The sequence below is a fragment of the Schistocerca cancellata genome, chromosome 9 (assembly GCF_023864275.1).
Source record: "Schistocerca cancellata isolate TAMUIC-IGC-003103 chromosome 9, iqSchCanc2.1, whole genome shotgun sequence".
Taxonomy (NCBI): Eukaryota; Metazoa; Arthropoda; class Insecta; order Orthoptera; family Acrididae; genus Schistocerca; species Schistocerca cancellata.
This window is the reverse complement of record NC_064634.1, coordinates 261,025,564-261,052,197: the sequence shown is the minus strand read 5'-3', so window position 1 is coordinate 261,052,197 and position 26,634 is coordinate 261,025,564. Positions and strand designations below refer to the sequence as shown.

Here is a 26,634-nt window from a genome sequence, read left to right as displayed (position 1 = left end):
ATGAGACAAAGCAACAGCAGTACTAAAGAGATGTAAAATCAAACACATTACTGTAGAAATTGCTTATCTGAATAGTAACATAAGTGGCACCATTTTCATCCAGCAACCAAAATTGTTTGTTGAGAGGAAGGAAGGATTTATTTATTTATTTACCAATCCAGTAAATCTCATATATATAAAGAGTATTACAGAAGAACAGTATTAGGCAACTATTCTACTTTGTTACTCATATAATCTGACAAACTTTTCTTTTCATAATATTGTTACATTCCAGCCTGGATTTTCCATTTTTTGATTTTTGCACTTGAAACGTGCTTGACAAGATTAAAGGTAGCACTCTCAGTGGGATGTCATGCTCTGAAACCATGACGACATACTTATAGCACATTATTCTGATTGAAATATTTTGCTAGCCAAGCTAGAAAGAGTTGTTCTATAATCTTTGAAAAATCAGATAGCAGTGCTACAGCTCTATAATTTGATATTTTCTGGAAGTCACCTTTCTTATAAAGAGGTATGACTTTAGCAATTCTCAGCAGATCTGGGAAAGTGCCCTTTGACAGTGAAATGCCCAATCATTCAACAATTGAAAATCCAGGATGAGTGTGGCTCAGCAGCCAGAAACTGTGGTAATGTGTGTGTGAGTTCTATTGTGCCTGTCTCTGACTCAGCAGCTCTGCTATGTGGTGAGTTACAAATGTCTAATCATGGTATTTGTAAGGGCTTCACCAGGCAGGTGTTGTTGTTGTTGTGGTCTTCAGTCCTGAGACTGGTTTGATGCAGCTCTCCATGCTACTCTATCCTGTGCAAGCTTCTTCATCTCCCAGTATCTACTGCAACCTACATCCTTCTGAATCTGGTTAGTGTATTCATCTCTTGGTCTCCCTCTACGATTTTTACCCTCCACACTGCCCTCCAATGCTAAATTTGTGATCCCTTGATGCCTCAAAACATGTCCTACCAACCGATCCCTTCTTCTAGTCAAGTTGTGCCACAAACTTCTCTTCTCCCCAATCCTATTCAATACCTCCTCATTAGTTACGTGATCTACCCACCTAATCTTCAGCATTCTTCTGTAGCACCACATTTCGAAAGCTTCTATTCTCTTCTTGTCCAAACTAGTTATCGTCCATGTTTCACTTCCATACATGGCTACACTCCATACAAATACTTTCAGAAACGACTTCCTGACACTTAAATCTATACTCGATGTTAACAAATTCCTCTTCTTGAGAAACGCTTTCCTTGCCATTGCCAGTCTACATTTAATATATCCTCTCTACTTCGACCATCATCGATTATTTTACTCCCTAAATAGCAAAACTCCATTACTACTTTAAGTGTCTCATTTCCTAATCTAATTCCCTCAGCATCACCCGACTTAATTTGACTACATTCCATTATCCTCGTTTTGCTTTTGTTGATGTTCATCTTATATCCTCCTTTCAAGACACTGTCCATTCCGTTCAACTGCTCTTCCAAGTCCTTTGCTGTCTCTGACAGAATTACAATGTCATCGGCGAACCTCAAAGTTTTTACTTCTTCTCCATGAATTTTAATACCTACTCCGAATTTTTCTTTTGTTTCCTTTACTGCTTGCTCAATATACAGATTGAATAACATCGGGGAGAGGCTACAACCCTGTCTTACTCCTTTCCCAACCACTGCTTCCCTTTCATGCCCCTCGACTCTTATAACTGCCATCTGGTTTCTGTACAAACTGTAAATAGCCTTTCGCTCCCTGTATTTTACCCCTGCCACCTTCAGAATTTGAAAGAGAGTATTCCAGTTAACATTGTCAAAAGCTTTCTCTAAGTCTACAAATGCTAGAAACGTAGGTTTGCCTTTTCTTAATCTTTCTTCTAAGATAAGTCGTAAGGTCAGTATTGCCTCACGTGTTCCAACATTTCTACGGAATCCAAACTGATCTTCCCCGAGGTCGGCTTCTACCAGTTTTTCCATTCGTCTGTAAAGAATTCGCGTTAGTATTTTGCAGCTGTGACTTATTAAACTGATACTTCGGTAATTTTCACATCTGTCAACACCTGCTTTCTTTGGGATTGGAATTATTATATTCTTCTTGAAGTCTGAGGGTATTTCGCCTGTCTCTTACATCGTGCTCACCTGATGGTAGAGTTTTGTCATGACTGGCTCTCCCGAGGCCATCAGTAGTTCAAATGGAATGTTGTCTACTCCCGGGGCCTTGTTTCGACTCAGGTCTTTCAGTGCTCTGTCAAACTCTTCACGCAGTATCTTATCTCCCATTTCGTCTTCATCTACATCCTCTTCCATTTCCATAATATTGTCCTCAAGTACATCGCCCTTGTATAAACCCTCTATATACTCCTTCCACCTTTCTGCCTTCCCTTCTTTGCTTAGAACTGGGTTGCCATCTGAGCTCTTGATATTCATACAAGTGGTTCTCTTCTCTCCAAAGGTCTCTTTAATTTTCCTGTAGGCAGTATCTATCTTACCCCTAGTGAGACAAGCCTCTACATCCTTACATTTGTCCTCTAGCCATCCCTGCTTAGCCATTTTGCACTTCCTGTCGATATCATTTTTGAGACGTCTGTATTCCTTTTTGCCTGCTTCATTTACTGCATTTTTGTATTTTCTCCTTTCATCAATTAAATTCAAAATTTCTTCTGTTACCCAAGGATTTCTATTAGCCCTCGTCTTTTTACCTACTTGATCCTCTGCTGCCTTCACTACTTCCTCCCTCAGAGCTACCCATTCTTCTTCTACTGTATTTCTTTCCCCCATTCCTGTCAATTGTTCCCTTATGCTCTCCCTGAAACTCTGTACAACCTCTGGTTCTTTCAGTTTATCCAGGTCCCATCTCCTTAAATTTCCACCTTTTTGCAGTTTCTTCAGTTTCAATCTGCCTTACCAGGCAGGTAAGGACTGAAATGATTTTTTCTGCTCTTTCATTATAAAGTTACGCCTGAAACAATGTGAAAAGTATCCTTGTGTATTGTTCTCCAACAATTTGATCAGTGGCATTCATGTTGACAAGCTGTTTTAATAGGTAAGGAAGACAGGATTATAACATTCAATAATGTCTTAAAATCCAACATTAACACTAAAGAAACGGATGATATGTTGCTTATTCTAGTACTTGAGATGGAACAGTCTCAAGCACAGGTGAAATTAAACCAAACGAGCTACATTTAGCAGATGCTAAGAGAATTAAAAATGCATAACTGTGAGGGTATAGTTACACAATGTAATAACAACTATTTAGGTGAAGACAAGAATGGTAAGCCAACTGAACAAAAATTGTACCACAAAGCCGGGGACTGTTTGCTGTATATCTCCACATGTACTCGATTTTATACTGCCTTTATTGCAGGAAGGTTAGGTCATTTCAGTTTTGAAACATGTGCTTCTCATTTGGCTAGAGTAAAAAGGGTGTTTTGTTACCTGCAGCAAACAAAAGATTTGACTTTATGTTTCAAAGTTGATTGTTCTAACATTAGTGTATTCAGTGATGCTGACTGGGCAAATGACCTAGTTGATAGTAAACCTGGAATTTAATAGTGTGAGACTTTTAAGTTATTCTCTTATGGTATCTGTTTAGTTAATGCGGTAACCATCATCAGAATTCAGCGCAGTTTCTGGAGCACTCAGAAACCAAGGGATTTCCAGCTTATATTTCTCTTTTCTGTATAAGCTCTTTGGTGCACCTTGGCAATATGCATAGAAACATCTCTGTGTAAAGACAATACTACAATGGTAGTGCCATTCTATACGTGTTTGTTTATCTGCAACACATTTATTAACAGTGATGATGTGTGTTTTATTATTCAATCACCTATCTTCATCCAGATCTCAATGTGCATCGTGCACTTTAAATTACAACAATTATGTTGTTATCAAAAATTGCAAAAAGATCTTGACCAACTTACTTCAAAATTTTGTGCAATGCTCTAATAAACATTCAAATGGACATAGACAGTGTATTTTTTTAAACAACAATGTATAGGTTTTCTTTTAAAACTGACTGCAAGAAAGAAAATTCTATGCTGCACTGTACTGTGAAAAAGATAGAGTCAGATAGGGAAAAGTCTAAAAGTGTAAAATGAAAGTCTAATATATTCATCAAAAACAGCAAACTCTTAGACATGCTACATAAAACTAAATATGGAATTTGATTTGTGACAGTGAGACTAGCTTACTGAAATGATTACCATGTATACAAAATTATTATTAACAAAGTTATTAACATTTGAGACTAAAACTGTTTATGTAATCTACATCTACACCTATACTCTGCAAATCTCCATGAAGTGCATGGCAGAGGGTATATCCCAGCATAGCAGTTACTAGGTTTTTTTCCCATTCCATACACATATGGAGTGCAGAAAGAATGGTTGTCTGAATGCTTCTGTACTTTTTGTAATTATAATAAGCTTGTCCTCATGATCCCTATTGCAGCAAACTTTCTCGGGGTAGTTTACATCTATCTACAAGAGTGTGTCAGTTCAGTTTCTTCAGTAACTGTGTGACATTCTCCCATGGGTCAAACAAGCTTGTGACAATTTGTGCTGCCCTTCTCTGTATACATTCAATATCCCCTGTTAGTCCCATTTGATATGTGTCACACACACTTAAGCAACATTCCAGAATGGGTTGCATGAGTGATTTGTAAGCAATCTCCTTTGTAGATTGATTGCACATCCCCAGTATTCTGCCAATAACCTTACCTATGACTGAGCCTATGTGATAATTCTATTTCATATTTCAATTTCATATCCTTACAAAATGCTACACCCACGTATCTGCATCAGCTGGGCAATACCAACTGTGACTCATTGCTGTTATAGTCATAGGAGTCTAAATTTTTTCATTTTTCATTTAATGAAGTGCACATTTTACATTTCTGAACATTTAAAAGAGTTGCCAATCTTTGCGCCACTTTGAAATCTTATCAAGATCTGGCAGAATATTTATGCAACTTCTTTCAGCTAGTACTTCTTTATAAATAACTGCATCACCTGCAAAAAGCCTGATATTCATATTAATATTGTCTGCAAGGTCATTAATGCACAACATGAACAGCAAGGGTTCAAACACACTTCTCTGGTGTGCACCCAAAGCTACTTCTACATCTGATGATGATGCTCTATCCACAATAACATGCTTTGTCCCCCCTACCAAAACGTCTTCGATCCAGTCACAAATTTTGCTTGATACCCCATATGATCAAACTTTTGACAATAAGCATAGACGTGATACTGAGTCAAATGCTTTTCGGAACTCAATAAATACTGCATCTACCTGACTGCCCTGAACCAAAGCTTTCAGGATGTCATGTGAGAGAAGTGTGAGTTGCGTTTCACATAATCAACATTTTTGGAATACGTGCTGTTTGCCTTGGAGGGTATCATTCTGTCCAAGATACCTCATCCATAACTAATGATGCAAACACACAGTGTATGCAGATGATATGCCAATCTGAAGTACTTGACAGCAGCCGTAGAAAGAAGAAGTCTCTATTACTGTCAAACAGATAAGCATATAGTTATAAATTATTTAGTGAACAACCTGAAAAGGGGTGCCTTAATCAATATTTCTCCACATCTACAGGATTTAATATTGCCAATATGAGAATCACATTTCATTATCCTATTAATCCACAAGTTTATTTCATGATATTTTGGTAACTTCATATATGTAATATTGTCATCTGGCTAACATGAGACTGGAGTGTCAATGTGATTAAAAATGTTTCAACTAGTTTTAGCTGCAGCTCTGACTATAGCAAAGAAAATAAACAAAGCAGATTGTTAATGCTAAATGTAGAGAGGACATTGTTGTAAAATGAAATAATAATAAATTTAATCAAGAGTGTGTAAAGTGTATACTCAAAGTTGTATAGATATTATAATATGTTTAATTTCATGAATGGTGGTGAGTTTGGCAGACGTTAGGCTGACTAATGTAGTGGTCGTGTGACCAAGGTTTTAAATCGAAAAGAAAACCAGAGCTCAAAGTGTTTTGTGACTTGTACTGGTAATGTGTTTTGAAAATATTGTGCAGTCACAAACCCACTTGATTATAACGATGTTATTACAGATTTAGAAATATTTCATGTCCACCAGTTCAAGACTTGGAAAATTTTGAAAGTCTGAATGCTGCTGAACTTAGAGTCACAGTTTGGTTATAAGTGACTGAAAAATTTCTGATCACAGTAGGTTTGTTACTGTATGTAGCTGCTGAACTTTGAGATCTCCACTGCAAGTCTTATACTGGAGAATGCTCTACTTTTACTATGAATTAATCATGCTGTGCTCTCTTGAATCAGTATTGTGTTGAGTTAATAGTCAGTGCAACACAAGCATTTAAATACAAATCTGTAAGCAATTCTCTGAATAAACATACAATCAAGATTAACCCATCTGTTGTGGCCCACATTATCACCTACAAGATTATTTGTTAATATTTTCCCTTTAATGATCATTATCAATTTATTATTTATTTAATTATTTTGCTAATTTCTATGCTCATCAATGTGCTTCATAATAGACCCATGCTAAGTAACAGTGCGTGACCAAACCCTTTTGACTAAGTGAGCCACACTAAAAATCAAAGGTCGTGTACTTGCCCTCTGTTAGTTACATAGTAACTAACTGATATTACTAGGGATTAATTTCATTTTATTGCCACCAAAACTGCAGTGGAGCTGCAGCCCTTTTAAGTCAAAACCAGTTGATACTCCAGGTTGGAATGTCAACAATGTAGGAAAAGATAGACTGCTCCTTAACACACTAAGTTTCAGACAGGCAAAATTAAAAGACACTGACAAATAAGCTTTCAGCCACAGCCAGCAATGGAAACTGAAAAACATCATTCACTCACACAAGCAAGCACACTTCACACATATAAGACCGCCATCTCCAGTAGCTTGGGCCACAATGCAACTATCGTGTGATGATAGCAGCAATCTGGAGGGGGCAGGGAATGAGAATGAACAGCATAGTATGGGTGGGGCAAGAGAGCAGTGCTGTCTGGCTGAGTGCCCAGGGACTACAATGCCAAAAGGTGCAGCATCAGAAGGTTGTGGGCAGGGAGGTGGGGAAAATGGAGAGAAAAATGAGTAGAGTAGAGAAAGATGGGCATGCGCACTGGCACAGTGTAGCAAACAAAGAGTGCAGGAGACAGGAATGGGGAGAAGGGGATAAGACAGAGGTTGTGTAAACTGTTGGGTGGAGGGTATGGGGTCAGAATGTTACAATAGGTTGAGGCCAGGTTTATTACAGGAGTGGAGAATGTGTTGTAAGGATAACTCCCACATGCACAATTCAGAAAAGCTAGTGATGGAGGGGAGGATCCACATGGCTCTTGTGAAGCAGCCATTGGAATCAAGAACATTATGATCAATTGCATGTTGTGCCACAGGATGGTCTACTTTTCTCTTGGCCACACTTTGGCAGTGGCCGTTCATCCTGGTGGGCAGCTGGTTGGTACTCACACTAAAAAAAAGGCTGTGCAATGATTGCTGCAGAGCTGGTAAATGACATGGCTGTTTTCACAGGTGGCCCGGCCCCTGATGGGGTACGATAAACCTGTGAGAGAATTGTAAGTGATGGGTGGATGGTTTGGCAAGGTCTTGCTACTGAGTCTTCTACAGGGATATAATCCTTGCGGCAAGGGACTGGCATTGGGAGTGGCACAGACGTGGACTACGATGTTGTGCAGGTTGGGTGGGGGACCACTTTAGGTGGGGTGGGAAGGATCTCAAGTAAGATGTCCCTCATTTCAAGACATGATAATAAGTAATCAAACTCCTGATGAAGAATGTAGTTCAGTTGTTCCAGTCCGGGTGATGAAGGGGCCACCACTTTGTGGCTGGTTCTTGTGGATGGTGGGACAACTGGGGGTGTGAGGGGAAATGGCATGGGAGATCTGTTTGCAAACTAGGTCTGGTGGATAGTGCCTGTCTATGAAGGCCTTGGTAACACCCTCCGCATACTGGGGAAGGGAATTCTTGTCACTGTAGAAATGCTATCACCAGGTAGCCAGCTTGTATGGGAGGGATTTTTTGGAGTAAAATGGCTGACAGCTGTCAAAATGCAGGTACTGTTGGTGGTTGGTGTGTTTAAGGAGGAAAGAGGTGTTGATGGAGCCATCAGAAAGTAGGAGGTCATTGTCTAGGAAGATGGCATGCTGGTTTGAGGAGGACCAGGTGAAGTGAATGTGAGAGAAGGTGTTGAGGTTGTGAAGGACTGAGGCTATGGTGCCTTGGCCCTGAGTCCAGATTGCGAAGATCTAATCAATGAACGTGAGCCAGGCTAAGTATTAGACATTTTTGGAGGCTAGGAAGGTCTCACAGCCTCAAAACTAATCCTGACTTAATCATCCTACCCACGGACAAAGGTTTCAGTACTCTTGCTATGAATCACAGTGACTACCTGGCAAAAGGCCTCCACTAATTATCTGATTCCTCACCTATAAACTCTGTTAGTTTGATCCCTTCCCAGAAGTCCAACATAACCTCCAATCCTTACTTAAAGCCTTAGGCCCTTCCCAGAACCTCTCCCCTGAATCCATTTCTCTCCTCACCCCTATAACACCCATCACACTCAACTTCTACATGCTCCCCATAAGCCACAAACCCATCAATCCTGAGTGCTCCATTGTGTCCGGTTATTGTGCCCCCACCGTAAGAATTTCAGCCCTCATTGACCAACAGCTCTAACCAATTGCCTGAAATCTGCACTCCCACATCAAAGATATCAACCACTGCATTCACTGACTCTCCACCATCCCCATCACTTTACCTCCTGGATCCCTACTTGTCATTGTTGACACTGCTTCCCTATATCCCAACATGGTCTTTCTTCTACTGAACATTACCTCTCCCAACGTCCTTAAAACTCAAGATGTTCCTAGCCTCCCACAATGCCAAACCCCTAGCCCTATTCAGGTTCAGTTATGATATCTTCGTGATCTAGATCAGGGGTCTCCAAACTACGGCCCGCGGGCCGAAACTGGCCCAAGAGGGCCGGCAAACCGGGCCCGCGTTAGCTGGCCAGATATCCCCGGTATCCGGCCAGCCAAATATTTGAGGTGGTACCTAAACTGCCAACAATTGAGTTTTGAGGCCTATCGCGACCAATACACCGCGACATTGTCGGAGCCCTATCTTTACAAAGCGGAAGATCATGTTTATAATTGTGGCTATCCACAATAAACAGTCAGACCATTCTCCGTGCAATAGTGAGAAAAAAAAAAGAACGGTTAACAGACTAGTTTGACGAAAACATTTTAAGTAAAAAAAAAATTCTTTGCATTTTATTCTACTCGCGAGTCTGGTGCAAGTCTTTCAAATGGACGCCACTTCAGCGACTAGCCTTAGTAATCAATCATTATGGAAGATGCTTCTTAAGCGAGGTTTCACTTTCTTTTTATTATGTTGTAAAATACACATAGCAAGTAAATCGTAAAAATATTTTTATTTAAAGACAATTCAAAGAAAATACAATACCTGGTGTACAAAATGATATTGGATATTTTAGTTGTAACTGATGTATAAAAATAACTGTAATTTATTTATATCTTGAAAACTCACAGGGTTGGAGTATTCATGTAAAGAAATTAACATCTTAGTGATAATTAGTGACTTTTATGTAGCTGTAACTTTCCTTTCATAATTACCTTCAGTTGTGGATCAAGTTTACTGGTAGAGATAATCATCAGTGACTTCAAATGCTCATCACTTAATTTTGATCTGTAAATACATTTTGCATGTTCCATTTTGGAGAAAGTTTTTTCTTGCAAATAAGTAGTGCCAAAATCAGAAAAAAAGCCACGGGCAAATTTATGTAAATTTGGAAACTGTGTGGATGGAAGACACTTATAAAATTCCAGTAATATTGACTTTGAATGTTTTTCTTTAAAAAAATCACTACATTGCAAATAAATAATTTCAAACTGAAGTACTGTTGGTATCGCTTCTATATCGATGTCAAAGGGATTTTGAAATATCTTGATGTTGTTTGAATTTGCATCGCTATCTGAAAAACGTGATTCAAAATTAATTTTTAAAGTGCCCAAAGCTTCAATTGCGAAAGTTACAGGAAAAGGAATCTCAGTTTGCTGAATGAATGTTTGGCATATATTAAAATGTGTGAAGCATACTTTGTTCAACTGAGACTGAAACATAGCAATCTTTTGTTGAAAGGACTTAACAAGCGTGTATAAAGCTGGCAGAAGCTGGTTTTCACCTTGCAATTTTAAATTAAGGTCATTCATATGTTTAGTTAAGTCTGTATAAAATGCTAGCTTCCATAACCACTCACCGTGAGTGGCCCTTATGACTTCATGGAGGAGTCAATTTGGCCCGCAGACTAAAAAGTTTGAAGACCGCTGATCTAGATTCAAGGCCAAGACACCCAACCTTCATTCCTTCACAACCTCAACACCTCTCCAATCCACCTCACCTGGTCCTCCTCAAACCAGCATGCCACATTCAAAGACATTGACCTCCTCCTCTCTGATGACTCAATCCAAACCTCTGTCCACACTAACTCCACCAGTCACCAATAGTACTTGCATTTTGACAGCCGGTATCCCTTTCACACCACACAATCCCTCCCATACAGGCTGGCTACCCAGAGACAGCATATCTGCATTTTCAAGAACTTTTTTGCCCAGTATGCTGAGGGTCTCACTAAGACCTTCACAGACATGCTCTATCCTCAGATCCAGTCTGAAAACAGGTCTTCTGTGTCATTTCCCTCACATACCCAATCCTCCTACTGCCCCCAAGAACCAGCCACAAAGGAGTCACCCCTTCATCTCCCAATACCCCACAGACTGTAACAACTGAGCCACATCCCTCACCAGGGCTTTGATTACTTATAATCATGCCCTAAAATGAGGTACTTCTTTCCCGATATCCTTCGCACTCCTCCTAAAGTGGTCCCCACTCAACCTCCACAACATCGTAGTCCGTTCCTATGCTACCTCCAATCCCAACTCCTTGCCACAAGGATCATATCCCTGTGGAAGACCCAGGTGCAAGACCTGCTCAAACTACCCACCCAGCACTTCTTATTCCAGTCCTGTCACAGGTTTACCCCACACAATCAGGGGCCAGACCATCTGTGAAAACAGCCATGTCATCTACCAGCTCTGCAGCAATCATTGCACAGTTTTTTTTGTGTTGGTATGACTAGCAGTCAGTTGTCCACCAGGATGAACAACCACCACCAAACTATGGCCAAGAGCAAAGCAGACCATCCTGTGGCGCAACATGCAACTGAACATAACATCCTTGATTTCAATGGTTGTTTCATTACCCAAGCTTTCTGGATCCTCCCCTCCACCACTAGCTTTTCTGAACTGTGCTGGTGGGAGTTATCCTTACAACACATTCTCTGCTTCTGTAATTAACCTGGCCTCACCCTACAGCAACATACTGTGCCCACACCCTCCACCCGATAGTTTCTGACTCCTCTGTCTTATCACCTTGTAACGGAACTGAAATGATGGTGGGCTGACAGTAATTTGGAGCCCGCGCGTCTGAAACGGGCGCGCTTGTGTGAGACTGCCAGGGAGTGCACCCTGATGCCATCTATTGGCGAAACTGGGAATTAGCGCGGCCTGTCAGACAATGCACTAAGCTCTCAGAGTCAAATGTATTCTTTTTCTTGGTAATTATAAGTTATTACTGTATAATTTAATGTTGTAAAGCGCTAGTAGTAAATTATTATGACTGGTATGAACTCCAGGGTAGTAAATATAAATATTCTTAAATACTAAATGATTTCGGTAAAAAGGTGGTAGGGGAACGCCCCCACTCTTGGTGATACGAGCGTAGCTAGGGGTAGCTGGAGACACAGGGACTGAACAATGGAATGGCCTGGGGAGTGTTGATGTGATCGGACGTGCGTAACTGTGCTCACGCAAAAGTGATTGTGCAACAGCGAAGAGGCGAATATCGTCGCCTTTGTGGAGTAGAACGCGACGAATGGTTGTCGAAGCCGCCTCTGTGCCACTGGGGCTGATTGTAAGAGTTCCTGCGCCCAGAATTTATGGCGGACGTGCAGTAGCTTATATGAGTGCTACAGCTCGTAGTTCCAGCCGCCATTAAGGGCATGAGGCGTGAAGAGCTGCGTTAGCCATGTGCATCTCACCACCAGCACCGACACGTCTACCCAAGGCAAGACTGCTTGCAATTGTGAAGTCGAACTTTGTATACATGTAGAAGGAGAATACCAGTTTTCTTTTATGCAAGTGCAGAGGACAGAATATAGTAATGAGTAAAATTACGACGCATGTTGTTCATTGTAAAGTGTAGTAACCTCAAACATAGTATAGTGAAATCAGACTGAGGCCACCATCGCCTCTTTCATTTACAATTCTTTTGGTTGTAGAATACTTTAGCGTATAAGAATGTTGAAAAGAGCAATGGTCACACCAGAATGAGTCGCCTATTTACAGTTACTTAAATTTTTCTGAGCAACCTTTCAAGTAAAGTCACTTAACTAATTCTGTATCAATGGTCCAAGAGTAATATCCAAAATCATTAAATAAGTTGAAGGATAGAATTTTGTTAACCGAAGTTGCATAACCTGTCTTGGTAGTAATTACCAAGCCAACTCACAGAAATTGAGAGAGTATTTGCTTTGTAGAATCATCTAGAATGATCAGAAATAGTAATATTCAGAATTAAGTTTAAATTCAACTCAATCCCTTTCACTTTGAAATGAGCCCAAAAATTGATTTATTCTTTTGCTCCTTCAGAGCTGGCGACCGTAGTTATAAGTATTTTCAGGAGGATTCGACGGTAAGTCTGCTGCTCTCGTCGTGCTGATAGGATTATCCACTGCTGCTAGCAGTGGTGATTGGATACATAAGCTCACTACCAAGTTAAGTGGGTCAGGTAGGCAGTGTTACCGTGTGAACTGTAGGGCACTGTAGGCCGTGGATCGAACCCGTTCAATCATCACAGCTCTTAGGGAAATAGTCCGGTTAGGAGTGTACTAATCATTAGGTAAATACTGGCGAGTAACGGTCAAAAATGTATACGCAAGTGAATTTAGCAAGGTCCACGTAGCACCTAGTTAATGTGGTGCAATGGCGAGGGTAGGAGTGGAGTAAAAGTGAGCTGAGCTTGTGGCAGCTGTGCTGGATTCAAATATTAACTACGTGAATTCACTACTGCCTCTTACCATTGGGACTGAGCTATTTACAGTTAAAATATGTAGCAGTAAGCGCAAAGGCGTGACAGCTACAAGTCCGTATTGATTTTATACATACGGAATTGGGAAGTGGGTCTTCCGTCAGTGGAGGGGGTTAAAACAACCGAGTCAGTGGAGAACATACCCCATTTACTGATGGAAAGATTCAGCGGTTCGGTCGCAACCTCCTTCCCATTCCCATCTCCTACGCACTTCATTTGCCACCTTCTGCCAATGCACAAACCCCTCTTTCCCTGCTCTTCTCCTTTCTCATTCCATTTTCCCCACCCCCCTGTTCCACGACCTCCTGACACTGCACCTATTGCCATTGCAGTCCCTGGACACATAGCCAGACAGTGCTCCTCTCTTCCCCCACTTGTACACTACTATTCCTTCCCCTTTTCTGCCTCCTCCAGATTGCTGCTACCATACCATGTGATAGTTGCACTGTGGCTCCAGCTGCCGGAATTGGCAGTCATGTATGTGTGAGGTGTGCTTGAGTGTTGTGTGTTTCTCTTTTTCCAATGAAGGCTGTGACTGAAAGTTTATTTGTAAGTGTCTTTTAATTGTGCCTGTGTGTTATGTTTACAGTAAGCAGCAATGTATATTTTCCTACACTATTGTAAACAGTTGATACTGTTGATGTTGCCAGCACTGGTGATGATTACAGTCATTCTTAGTCCTCCCCACTCCCTTCTCCTATATTCTTTGTTTGCCATTTCCTGCCAATGCACCCACCCCTCTTTTCCTGCTCCTCTCCTTTTTCACTCCATTTTCCAGCCCTCCCTGCCCCACAATCTCCTGATGCTGTGCCTACTGGCATTGTAGTCTCTGGACACTCAGCCATACAACACTCCTCTCTTTCCCCAACCGTACAATGCTGTCTTTTCCCCTTCCTTGCCTCTTCCTGATTGCTGTTGACATCCCATGTGATAGTTGCATTGTGGCTCAAACTGCCAGAATTCGTGGTCAAGTATGTGTGAGTTGTGCTTGTGTGAATGAATTATGTGTGTTTCTCTTTTTCCAATGAAGGCTGTGGCTGAAAGCTTGTTTGTAAGCGTCCTTCAATTATGCCTGTCTGCAAGTCAGTGTGCTATCTTTACAGTGAGCTGCAATGTATCTTTTCCTACATTATTGTAAATAGTTGATACTGTTAATGCTGCTAGCACTGGTAATGATTACAGTCATTCTTGGTAAAACTGTGGTTTATGGGTAGTATTGATTACTTCAGAATCTCAACTGAAGCTATGATACATGTAAACAATAGTTTGTATGGCACAAAGTGGGTAAAGTATTGTTTATTTTAATCAAGAATTTACTGACCTCTCCATCCAACTCGAGCACTAGTCGAAGTACGCCATGTGCTGCAGGATGCTGAGGACCAAAATTGAGAGTCATATTCTGCACTGTCTTCTCCACTGGAGCTATTTTACTATTGTAAGGTGGCATTTTCCATTTAGCTGTCTCTTCATTTGGATACATAACAGGATTTTCAAACTGTTTCAAATAGTCTGGATCTGGGAACCATTTCTTCACATTCCTGTTCTGCCTAAGAAAAATTCACGTCTAAATGTTATTGGACAATAATGAAAGCAGGTGACAATGGGGAGTTTTATACATTTTTAAATGCTTGCTAATAAGCAGTGCCAAATAAGGGATAAAACCATCTCCCTATACTTTGCGAAATTTTCAGGCACATCAACAACACACAAAATAATTTCTTCCCCAAAATCAAAAGTATATTCTGCTGTTGGTACAGAAAAGTTTCCCTCTAGCCTGGATGAGTACCATACCACACAAATGTCCATGAAAGGATTTGAAAGTAAAGAACACTTTGCCTGCTCTAGGGTCACTGGCCCCAAAACACCTAATGTGCAACTTACTGCTCAAAAGCTTCATTTATGTATTAACTACATGACAATATAACGAAAAGATAAATTGCTACTCATTGTAAAGATGATATATTGAGCTGCAGATGGGCACAATGAATAGACACATACACATTAAACTTCCTGGCAGATTAAAACTGTGTGCCAGACCGAGACTCGAACTCGGGACCTTTGCCTTTCGCGGGCAAGTGCTCTACCAACTGAGCTACCCAAGCACGACTCATGCCCCGTCCTCACAGCTTTACTTCTGCCAGTACCTCGTCTCCTACCTTCCAAACTTTACAGAAGCTCTCCTGCGAACCTTGCAGAACTAGCACTCCTGGAAGAAAGGATATTGCAGAGACATGGCTTAGCCACAGCCTAGGGAATGTTTCCAGAATGAGATTTTCACTCTGCAGTGGAGTGTGCGCTGATATGAAACTTCCTGGCAGATTAAAACTGTGTGCCGGACCAAGACTCAAAGGAAGGTAGGAGACGAGGTACTGGCAGAAGTAAAGCTGTGAGGATGGGTGTGAGTCGTGCTTGGGTAGCTCAGTTGGTAGAGCACTTGCCCGCGAAAGGCAAATATCCCGAGTTCGAGTCTCGGTCTGGCACACAGTTTTAATCTGCCAGGAAGTTTCATACCAGCGCATACGCCACTGCAAAGTGAAAATCTCATTCTGGAAACATGCCCTAGGCTGTGGCTAAGCCATGTCTCCGCAATATCCTTTCTTTCAGGAGTGCCAGTTCTGCAAGGTTCGTGGGAGAGCTTCTGTAAAGTTTGGAAGGTAGGAGACGAGGTACTGGCAGAAGTAAAGCTGTGAGGGGCGTGAGTCGTGCTTGGGTAGCTCAGTTGGTAGAGCACTTGCCCGCGAAAGGCAAAGGTCCCGAGTTCGAGACTCGGTCCGGCACACAGTTTTAATCTGTCAGGAAGTTTCATATCAGCGCACACTCTGCTACAGAGTGAAAATCTCATTCTGGACATACACATTAATACACACACACACACACACACACACACACACACACACACACACACACACACACACACACATTCATTCACACAAGAAAGCACACCTCGTACACACATGGACAGTTCACAGCGACACTATCATGACTAGCATTTTTGAAACTTTTCAGTATGAAAACTGAAAGTTACAGTATTTCCCACAAATCATCCTGGAAATGTATGCTTGCATATGCTGCTTAGAATGTCCTGTTGTTCCATTGCTATTATGCAGTTTATAGCAAAAAATGTTCCAGAAGTAGTTCTAGAGATGGAATTATTAATACAGGCATTGATGTCCGACATTAATGGCACTTATGACCATATTTCACTGAAACTGTGCTACATCAGTATGTGGCTACAAATTTGAATATCTTTATTACATAAATACTGTTGGCAGTAACAACGCCTCTATGACATTTCTCATTTCCAGAACTTCCTAGCACAAGACTATAATATGTAAGCATACCACAAAATAAAAATAGCTCCCAGAAAAATAAATAAATACTGTACATTAAATTAATACTGATATTAGTTTTAATACTTTATTCGTCTTTCTCTTCAGTATCAGGAACTTCCCCATACCACAGATTGTGATAGAATTCATGTTAAACTACTGGAACAATGTTGTTCTGGCAGAGCAGCATCAGATCAGAAATTTTTTTCTCTGAAATTGTCAATGAGGACGAATATGCACATGGCATGTCTTCTACTGCATGTTCTACATTTGGCCTGCAACCTCAAAACTTGTGCATTAAATCAATGATACTGTAGTCTGAGTTTTATTCATATTTAAATGACATTTTCCTTGGTTCTTCCTTCATCACCATTATTATTCTGATATCAGACCACCTTACCCTTTCTCCATTTCCAGCTGTAGTTCAGTTTTGGACCTTTGATAAAGCCTCCTTGAATCAAAGAAATCCTTCTGTGACATCTCATGTATATCATACCTTTTTCGGTTTTGCTTGATTGTGGCTGCTAGAATGCACCACTGCTGTGGCACAAAAATGTTCATGCCCTTTATTGTCCTCTAGATAACACTGTGCATGCATCCCCTTCATTCTGGGTGTGCCTTTCTCCAGAAATGTATAGGTAATTGAATCAATTTGTAGAGTACTCACACCATATAGGTACATGAAAAAAATTAATCTGTTTCAGTTCTGACCAATGCAATTGTCAGAAAAGAAAGGAATATTTTGTCAGCCATCTTAATTTGCTGCTTTACAAATTTGTAGACACAGCTCACTAGGTCTATGATACCTCTACATCCATTTCCCTTGTGCCACGTAAAGCACATTCTCTTTCATATTCCAATCATATAGATAATCAAATTGTAGGTGCTCAGCTTTCTTTTGTAATAGAGCAATGATACTTCACATTGTGGAGTAATGAGTAGCTGCTATAAATCAAAACATGCACATAGAAATATACTGTCAGTCTGCACCTTCAGCTTGTCAGTATCTCTTTCTACTCGAGTGTCTCTTTCTACTAGAGCCAGATGTCTCTGTACTTTGTCCACTAAAGCAGTCTTTTTTCTGATTCAGCATTTTTGTAGACACCACACTCATCACATGCACCCTTTTTAGGCTTGAAAAGCTTTAGACTGCATTCTGAATGGGAAACCTATACTCCAAGCTGAATCATGTTCCTTCCTTTTCTCTTGGCACTTCTGAATGTACATTCTGTACATCTTTCAAATGTAGAGGGTGCTATCTAGATAGCACCATAGAGTATCCTTTCTAACGTAGTGTGATACTACTTTAACAAATGAATCTATAAGTTTTCTTATCCATAATACCACATAATGTTTGTTGATGACTGCTCTCACTTACTACATCTTCTGGACTAGTTTTCCCAAAAATTGCTTTTACCTACTGATCAGTAAAGCAAATGTATGCAAAAACATAATTTCGCATACCTTTACTACTTGATATTCAAGAATAAATGTATACTGTAATTTGCAAGTATGCAGTTCCGATCTGTTACAAATTTTTTTCTCAGAGTTTCCATGATCAGCTTGCTCTCAAACAATTTCTGTCTTTGACCTAATGATACTTTATCTTTACACTTGCACAAAAGCTGGTGGTGGAGGGGAGGATTCAGATGGCCTGGGTTGTGAAGGAGCTATTAAAATCAAGCATGTTATGTTCAGCTGAAAGTTGTGGCACAGGGTGGGCTACTTTGCTTTTGGCCACAGTTTTGTTGTGGCCATTCATCCTGGTGGATAGTTTGTTGGTAGTCAAACCAGTATAAAAAGCTGTGCTATGACTGTAGCAGAGCTGGTATATGATGTGAATGCTTTCACAGGTGGCATGGCATCTGATGGGATAGGCTCACCTACGACAGGACTGGAAAGTGCTAGGTAGGGGGACTGGTCAGGTCTTGCACCTGTGTCTTCCACAGAGGCATGATCCCTGTGACAAGGTTTGGGACTGGAAGTAGCATGGGGATAGACTAGGGTGTTGTGGAGGTTGACTGGGAGGGGTGGGAAGGATTTTGAGTAGGATTTCCCTCATTTCAGGGCATTAGCTAATCAAAGCTCTGATGAAGGATGTGGATCAGTTGTACCAGTTCAGAGTGGTATTGGGTGACAACGGGGGCACTCCTTTGTAACAGGTTCTTGGGGGTGGTGCAAGGATTGGGGGTACGCTACAGGCGATTTCTTTGTGGACTAGGTCTGGCAGATAGTGCCTGTCTGTGAAGGCCTTGGTGAGATGCTCAGCATATTGGGCAAGGAAGGTCTCCCTTAGATGGCCCATAAACATGTTGGCATAAGAGGGTGCCACATGGGTGCCAAAGGCTGTGCAGCAGAGTTCTTTATATACCTTCCCTTCAAAGGGAAAGTAGTTGTGAGTCAGGATAAAGTTAGTATGATGTATGTGGAATGACAGAGTGGGTTTGTAACCTCAACGACGTTGGGAAAGATTGTGTTCAATAGCAGTAAGACCAAGGACATGAAGGATGTTAATGTGTATGGAAGTGGTGTCAACAGTGACAATTAGAGATCCATGAGGTAAAGGAATGGCAATGGTGGAGAGTCAGTAAAGGTAGTGGTTGATATCTTTGATGCAGGAGGTTAGATTACAGGAAATTGGTTGGAGGTGTTGGTCAATGAGGGCTGAAATTCTTTCAGGGGAGGCACAATAATCAGCCACAATGGGGCATCCAGTATTGTTGGGTTTGTGGATTTTGGGGAGCATTAAGAAGATGGATGGGCAGGATGTCATAGGGGCGAGGAGAGATATGGATTTAAGGGACAGATTCTGGGAAGTGCCTAAGGCTTCAAGAGAGCACTGGAGGTTATGTTGGACTTCTGAGATGGGATCACTCTGACAAGAGTTTATAAGTGGAGGAGTCAAATTAATGGCAGAGGCCTTCTGTCACATAGTCTCTGCGATTTATAACACAGTGGTGGAACTTTTGTCTGCAGGTAGGATGATAAGGTCTGTCTGCTCCTCTCCTTTTCCACTCCTCTCCTTTTCTTCTCCCTGCTTTTCCCCCCACACCCCACATCCCGGTACTATATCCGGCAGTCTCCATTCCCTGCACACAATGATGTTCTCTCTCCCCCCCTACTCATGCCCTGCTATCCTTTTGTTTTTGCTGCCTACTGCAGATTGCTATTCACGTGACAGTCACATTGTGGTCAGGACTGCAGGTGGTAGCATCAAATCATGTGTGCATGAGATGTGCTTGCTTGTGTGAATGTCTGTGTGTTTTCTTTGCTGAAGCAGGCTTTGGCCAAAAGCCATAATGTGTAGCAGTCATTTCATTGTGCCTGTCTGCATCTCAACAGTTCATCTTTCTGGTGATTAGCGATATATCTTTTTCCTAATATTGTTGACATTTGAATTCAGAGTTTCCATTGTTTAATTCCTATATGAGATCCTGTGAAAAAATAGCAACTGAAATAATTTTGTAATTAGCACCAAATTAAATGTGATTTGGAACTCACTGTTTAAAAACCACATTTGTCAAAATTTGCTTAAAAATTTTTCACAGCATATATTTTTCATTCTTTTGCAAAACATAATGTTGCACTCAGTTTTTTTAATCCAAATTTTTAATTATAAGTTCAACATTTAATTATGAGTTCACATTTGTGAACATTTTTCAGTTTTAGGTAGTAATTTAATACAGCAGCTATGTTGTGTATATTTATACATTAGTGATAGTAGCACCCACCAAATCAGTGTTAAGCTGTGTGTTGAGCTGATTATCACTATATTGTTGTAAATTTCCAGTTGATGTACTCTAATTATATGGTAAAAAGTTATGTTTCAATTCTGAAAGCATGAAATATCATGTCAAAATTAGTATAAGACCATTTTTATTGTCTCATAGAGTACATGAATGATAAACTAGATGCATGAATTTACAGGCTTTCTGTATGTGTTATTAACATCAGCCCACTATCAACATAACAATCAAAAGTCAATTGTCTAGAGTGTAATCATCTGCCACATTTTATTTGAAGTTTGTAATATGCTTTAGAAATCACCAGAAGAAAACTATAAATGTACTGGACTTTTAATTTCAATCATTGCTCCATTTCTAGTAGATCAGTACATTGCACACTGAATTTCCCAAAAACTGCAATACTGTGTTGCCCCCTTCACTTCTGTGTACTGTGAACAGCATGACTTTCAAAACAGCATGTTCTAAGGTAAAGTTCATTCGCTATCAGCATCTACATAGATGGATCTGAATGCCATGTAATAATGTCCCTGTAAACATTAAATATTCCATATGAAGAAACTGACTTTGTTATAAGAAACTGAAATTAACACAAATATGCAGAACAAATCAGAATAAACACTCAACAAAAAGAGTCAAGTTAATCATAATACATATCTTAACATTTGCAGAGACATTTTTACATGGTACTCATGTTCAAAGATATAGGTGCTCATAACTGAACAAGTTATACCTTAGAACACAGAATTTTGAAAGTCCTGCTAATCACAGCAAGCAGAAGTGCATAGGACAGAGGCAACATGAGTGGGTGTTACTGCACTACTGCTGGAACCCCAAATAATCCAGCAACAGCCTAGCCTCTTCAGAAGTAAACAACTTGTCTCCTTTAAGTGTGGCATCTATGAAGATATTAACCCATAGTAATGCACATGACACAATGACATTCCCTTCAAAATCTTTTACATATCACAATCTACTTAGGAAAATTGTTTAACATTTTAGACTGTCTTGATAACCGAAATACCATACTATAAAGTAATAGATTAATTTTTAAAACTGGTATATTTTAAACATTTTATTTGTATTTTATTGTGTGTGATTATATGTACCAGTAACACAACGGCACACATCAAAAAAGACATTATTTGGAGCTGTCACTCTACTGTAATCATAATGCTAAATCTCTGACATACAGATATATACAACTGCAGAGATTTTTATGCCTTGTCTGTTGTAATGATATACACCATTCCTATATTTTAAGTGGCCTGGCACATTTACATATTTATGTGTGTCATATATTTTTATAAACAGCTTTGATGATAGGGACTATCTCTTGTTCTAGTTTTAAATCTGAAGATGGCCTAGTCTGTCCAAAACTGATTACAGCAGTCAATAAAATTCCAACATAGAGAATGGACGATTGTAGACCTCCTCATTACATGAGAAGAAACAGAACCTCCTCATCTCCACAGTCATAAGGAACACCTGGAACACAGGAGTTCATCTGAATGATGCACTGAGGGAAAAAGTATTCAGCTAGAACATGAGCTGTGTCTTAGGCACAGCCACCAAGGCCCCATTTCTCAATGAGGCTGTAAGACAAAGTGTTCTGTCATTGCCTGAAATCTGCCTTATTGAGTCACAATCTTGTGCAGTGGTAGTGGATAATTAATGGAAGATGTGAATTCCTCCTTCCATTCTTTTATCTCTTGCCTTACTTGTGCTCTCACACACATGAAGCCACAAAGATTTTCTGTAGTTGGACGGTGTTTGAATTTCCATGAAGCTGCATGCCTGGCTCTGAATGCTGAGAAACATTCATTTTTCCACCAAAGGACAGGCCTTCATCTGAGGTGGTTGTTTCTGTTCTATTCTGTTCTAATCTAGACTGAGGAATGGAATCTGTGGCATCTTGTTGGGTCACACAGGTGACAGGTGATACGGTCCACCATCTCCTGGGCAAAATCCTATTGTTCGAAGATGGCCTGCTGACTGTATCACAACCAACTTGCCCTTTGAACCAACCATCTTCATATTCTCCTATCAACCACCTCATGAGTCAGCAGACAAATGCACACTGGAAAGTTGTGTCACAGGAATGCAATGCAAATCTGTGGCCATTTCCGGCTGAACTGAGTCTGCAATAGCCAGGAAGGGAGTGAGGCGGGGATGGGGGGGGGGGGGGGGAGGGGAGGGCAGATGTCAGTGGCTGAAGATGACCCTGTAACTGTAGAAAAGTGTGTCATCTGACCAGAGATCAAAAGGCAGATATTCTGTGAATGGATGAGATGCTCGATAATTCAGCCTATGGAGCAAGAGGCAGACGAGCTTCACAGCACACTGTATGCATGCACTCAAGTCACTCACGAGGAGGAATGGGCAGATGAGCACCCAGAAGAGTTCTGTCAGTGCCTCTGCATCCACTGGTTGGGTCATGAGGTGGAAGATATGAAGAACACAGTGTGATTTTATTAATGTAATAACTTCCACTGCAACTGTTTGTGTGGCCATGGTGAAAGTGAGAGAACAGAGTGGCATTTATCATAGCTGAAAATGGTCACTTCACCCTTAACCCTGTTTCCCGTAACACTGTCCTTGTAGGGGTGGTAGTTCCTTAACGCGGGTGTGTCAGTGCCTTTAAAGAGAGTTTCCCAAAAGCAGATGCAGAAAAGTCTCTCCTTTGCCAGGAGCTGTAATTCTTCTAAATGCCATCAGTATCCATTTAAGTTCCACTGCAATAGGGAAGTCCCCATAGGAGCCTTTGATTAGCAATGGTCATTCTTGTCCTCCTCCCTAAGCAGTGGTGATTTACTTGAGAAGCCAGGGGAAACATGAGACTGTGTCCAGCTCTCTGATTTCGTTATGTCAATATCAGTGTCCTCAACCAAGAACTCACCATTTCAAAGGAAAAATGTTCATCAGTCTAACAGTTTTGTTGCCACTTTGTTTGATTTCAAATGCCTTTTTGGGTGACTTTCTCCTTAATTGTGGGAGAAGTTGCTTGCATGGGTAGGGAGAGCAGGTTAGTGGGCTTCTGACGATATGCAATGGTACGTGGCTGAGATTCCAAGTCTATTGTTGATGGCTTCTGAATGATTTCAGGTTCAATTTCAGCTTTTCCCTGACAGGTACACCAACAATAACATGTACTTGTACTTTATCTGTGTTCCAGATTTGTTTAGAGGCATCACTTTTGACAAATGGCTACTTAAGGGCTGATGCAAAAGAAGTAGCATACTCTGGAGGGAGCATAGCTTTGAAAACTTTGTTAGCTTTACCATGTGGTATGCGCCTTGCAACTTTCAACTCCTAAACTTTCCTTTGCTCATTTTAAAGCCAAACTTCCTGTGCCATACAGGGTGATCCCAAAGCAGTTTATACATTTAGGAAGAAGTGTACAAGAGTCACTTGATTAGTGAGATGAGCTGCCACAATTTCCTCATGTTGCCCTCCCATTTCATACTACAGTAGAACCCCTCTAATCCGTCACCTTCGGGACCGGGACCATGGTCAGAACAAAAAATAGGTCGGATTATCTGAAAAATCTAATATTTATTGCAAAAAATATAAAAAGACATTTAGTACAAAAAATTAAACCATTTAAGAACTAAAAGACGTCTACAGTAATAAGAAAAGAAGTTTTTTACATAGTGTTAAACAATACATTAACTAAAAAACGTCTACGCAACCGTAATATGTATTGGTTTTAAAAGGAAAAATGACAAACAAATTACAGTACTGTACTGTACTTAATAACGTATGAATGATATATACTGTAATGTTTACAGCACTGTATATAAAAAAGACATTTTTACAGAGAAATAAACTACTGTATGTAATAACTAAGAAATGATTATACTGTATGCAATGTTTCTACAGTAAAAATGAAAACAAATTACTTGGAAAAAAAGTCAGTGATACATTTTTGTTTAGCAGATGTTATTCTAGTTTTAGCTGCAGTGTCCCTCCATTTTTTTATCCACATAATGTCCATTGGAGTTGAAGTTGGATTCTGCTTGGTGTATTGAAGGGCGATGTCAAAAGCGTTTTTTGCATCTTTGTGTGAAATCCGGGTGAGGGGTTCGTCTTCGCCGTCCAAGTCTTCATTCAGTTTCCTGGCTAACAGCGGCAACAATCTGGTCGTCACTGAGCTCTTCAAAAAGTGTCACAGTCTTTGTCACATTCGTTGATCCACTCTTCAACTTCACTGGCAGGGACGTTCGGCTCCAGAGTTTGTAGATGTTTAACGATTTCCAGTGCATCGTTGTTTTGCTCATCTTCGGTATGCTCATTTTCAGTCATAACTTTTGGCCAAAGCATAAGCCACGATTTCTGCAGTGAGTCAGGTTTCAGTTCATCCCATGCTGCAGCGATTATGTAGATAGCATCTTTGATATTCAGGGATTTCATTGCCTGAAATAAGTTATGACCTCATTCAGAATTTTCGAAGATTGAGCTGATATACTTTCTGCGTTATCGCCTTTTTAACCATTTGATAACGCCCTGATCCACTGGTTGGATGAGTTAGGTCACATTAGGAGGCAGAAAGAGAGCTTTTATGTCCCCTTCACCAAATCTTCCTCAGATGGATCTGATGGTGTGTTATCCAACAGCAGTAGAGCATGAACAGGCAGATTTTTTTTGCTTCAAGTCTTTTTTGACCACTGGCACAAACTCGTCGAACCCCAGGATTTAAAAAGGTTGCAGTCCATCCAAGCAGATTTTTGATTGCGGTAATAAACCTGCAAGGAAGATAAGTTTATATTTTTGAATGCCCTTGGCTTCTTAGATTTGCCAATGACGAACAAGGGGAGCTTGTGGGTACCATCTGCGTTGCTACAAGAAATGACTGTTATTGTATCTTTTATAGGTTTTGTTCCTACCACGGCTTCATTTGAAGTGGCAAGCGTTTTTGTTGGCAACATTTTAAATTTCAGTCCTGTCTCATCAATGTTATGCACTTGGCAGGGTAACAGTTCATTTTCTTCTACAATTTCTTGAAACTTAACAGAAAACTCCTTGGCAGCTGCGGTATCAGCAGATAGTTTTTCACTGGAAATAGAAACAAATCGGCCACCATGACGAGTTTTCCAACGATCAATCCAGCCTTCACTGGCAGCAAATTTACTTTCGGCTTCCAGTTTTCACCATCAATCGTAACTGTATAGGATTTAATGTCTTACCGATGCTTCCTCCAATCTTTAATTGTCATAACACCTACATTCAGTTCCTTTGCAATTTTTTGGACCGATTATCCTTTGTAGCACTTCTAATTTTTCATTTAGAGAAAGAGTTACGTGTTTACGTTTGAATCCAGACATGTTGTAAAACAGAAAACTGTACATACAATGAATCTACAGTAATAAGTACTGTAGAGTACACAGAATAAAGCAAACAACGACATTTTTTAATGCCAACAAAGGATAAAACTGCTAATAACGTATAGTATAACAACATGCACAACGGTAGACACCGCAACAATGGCCTGACAGGCGTCCAGACTGTGACAAGTCGGCACAGGCTCGCGAGCCTGATCATGGTCGGACTAACCGGATTGATGGACCATCCAAGGTCGGATTAGAAGGGTTCTACTGTACATTGGTATGACCAAATCTTTGACATATGAAGCATATTACTGAGTTGAGAGCAAACAGTTGAACATTAAAATGGATATAGCCTGCAAGAATATGTTCAAATAATTCTGAAGTGTTGAAAGTTAAAACAAATGCCACATACTTTCCAATGTGCCATTCAGTCTTGTCCTATAGTACTACACTTCCATGATATCTATATTTACCCATCCTCAAAGTAGCTCCTCAGGGCCAACCTCCATTATACCATAGCAGGCAGCCACGTCTTTACAGTAGTTAAGGGTGTGATCTAGGGGTAGCGTCTTTAATTAGTAATCAAATGTCTTCAGTCCCACGTTTAAACCCATCCACTGCTTAAATTTTGAATAAAAATCGTTGGTAATGGTGGATGAAAATTTCTGGCATAAGAAGTTACCCATATTCAGCCAAAGGCCTTGTCAAAGATGCTGGAGGAGCAGACAGAGATTCAGGGAACTCTCTTGCACCTGGGGTGGGATACTGCCTCTAAAGGAGAAGAACCAGCAATGGTCAATGGCATAAGGATACAGAAGGCAACGGAAACCACTGCATTAAGGACCACGTGTGGCCTGTAATTCAAAAGTTTCGTGATGATCACTCCACTGGTAAAAGATTCCGGAATAGTCCCCCATTTGGGTCTCAGGGAGGAGACTGTGAAGGAGAAGGAGACTATGAGAAAAAGATTGAATAACCACGGAAAGGATAACATTCTATGAGTTGGAGTGTGGAACTTTAGAAGTTTGAACATGACAAGGAAG

At 40.5% G+C, this 26,634-nt stretch overlaps 1 protein-coding gene across 1 annotated transcript in view; it reads right to left on the bottom strand.

The window, feature by feature from the left end:
• The window catches only part of LOC126100424 (NADH-ubiquinone oxidoreductase 49 kDa subunit-like), a 169,062-nt gene that overhangs the window by 112,711 nt on the left and 29,717 nt on the right, over positions 1-26,634 (bottom strand). The window contains exon 3 of the mRNA XM_049911028.1: positions 14,514-14,739. Coding sequence (XP_049766985.1) covers positions 14,514-14,739 — 226 coding nt within the window. The remainder of the gene's footprint in view (positions 1-14,513; positions 14,740-26,634) is intronic.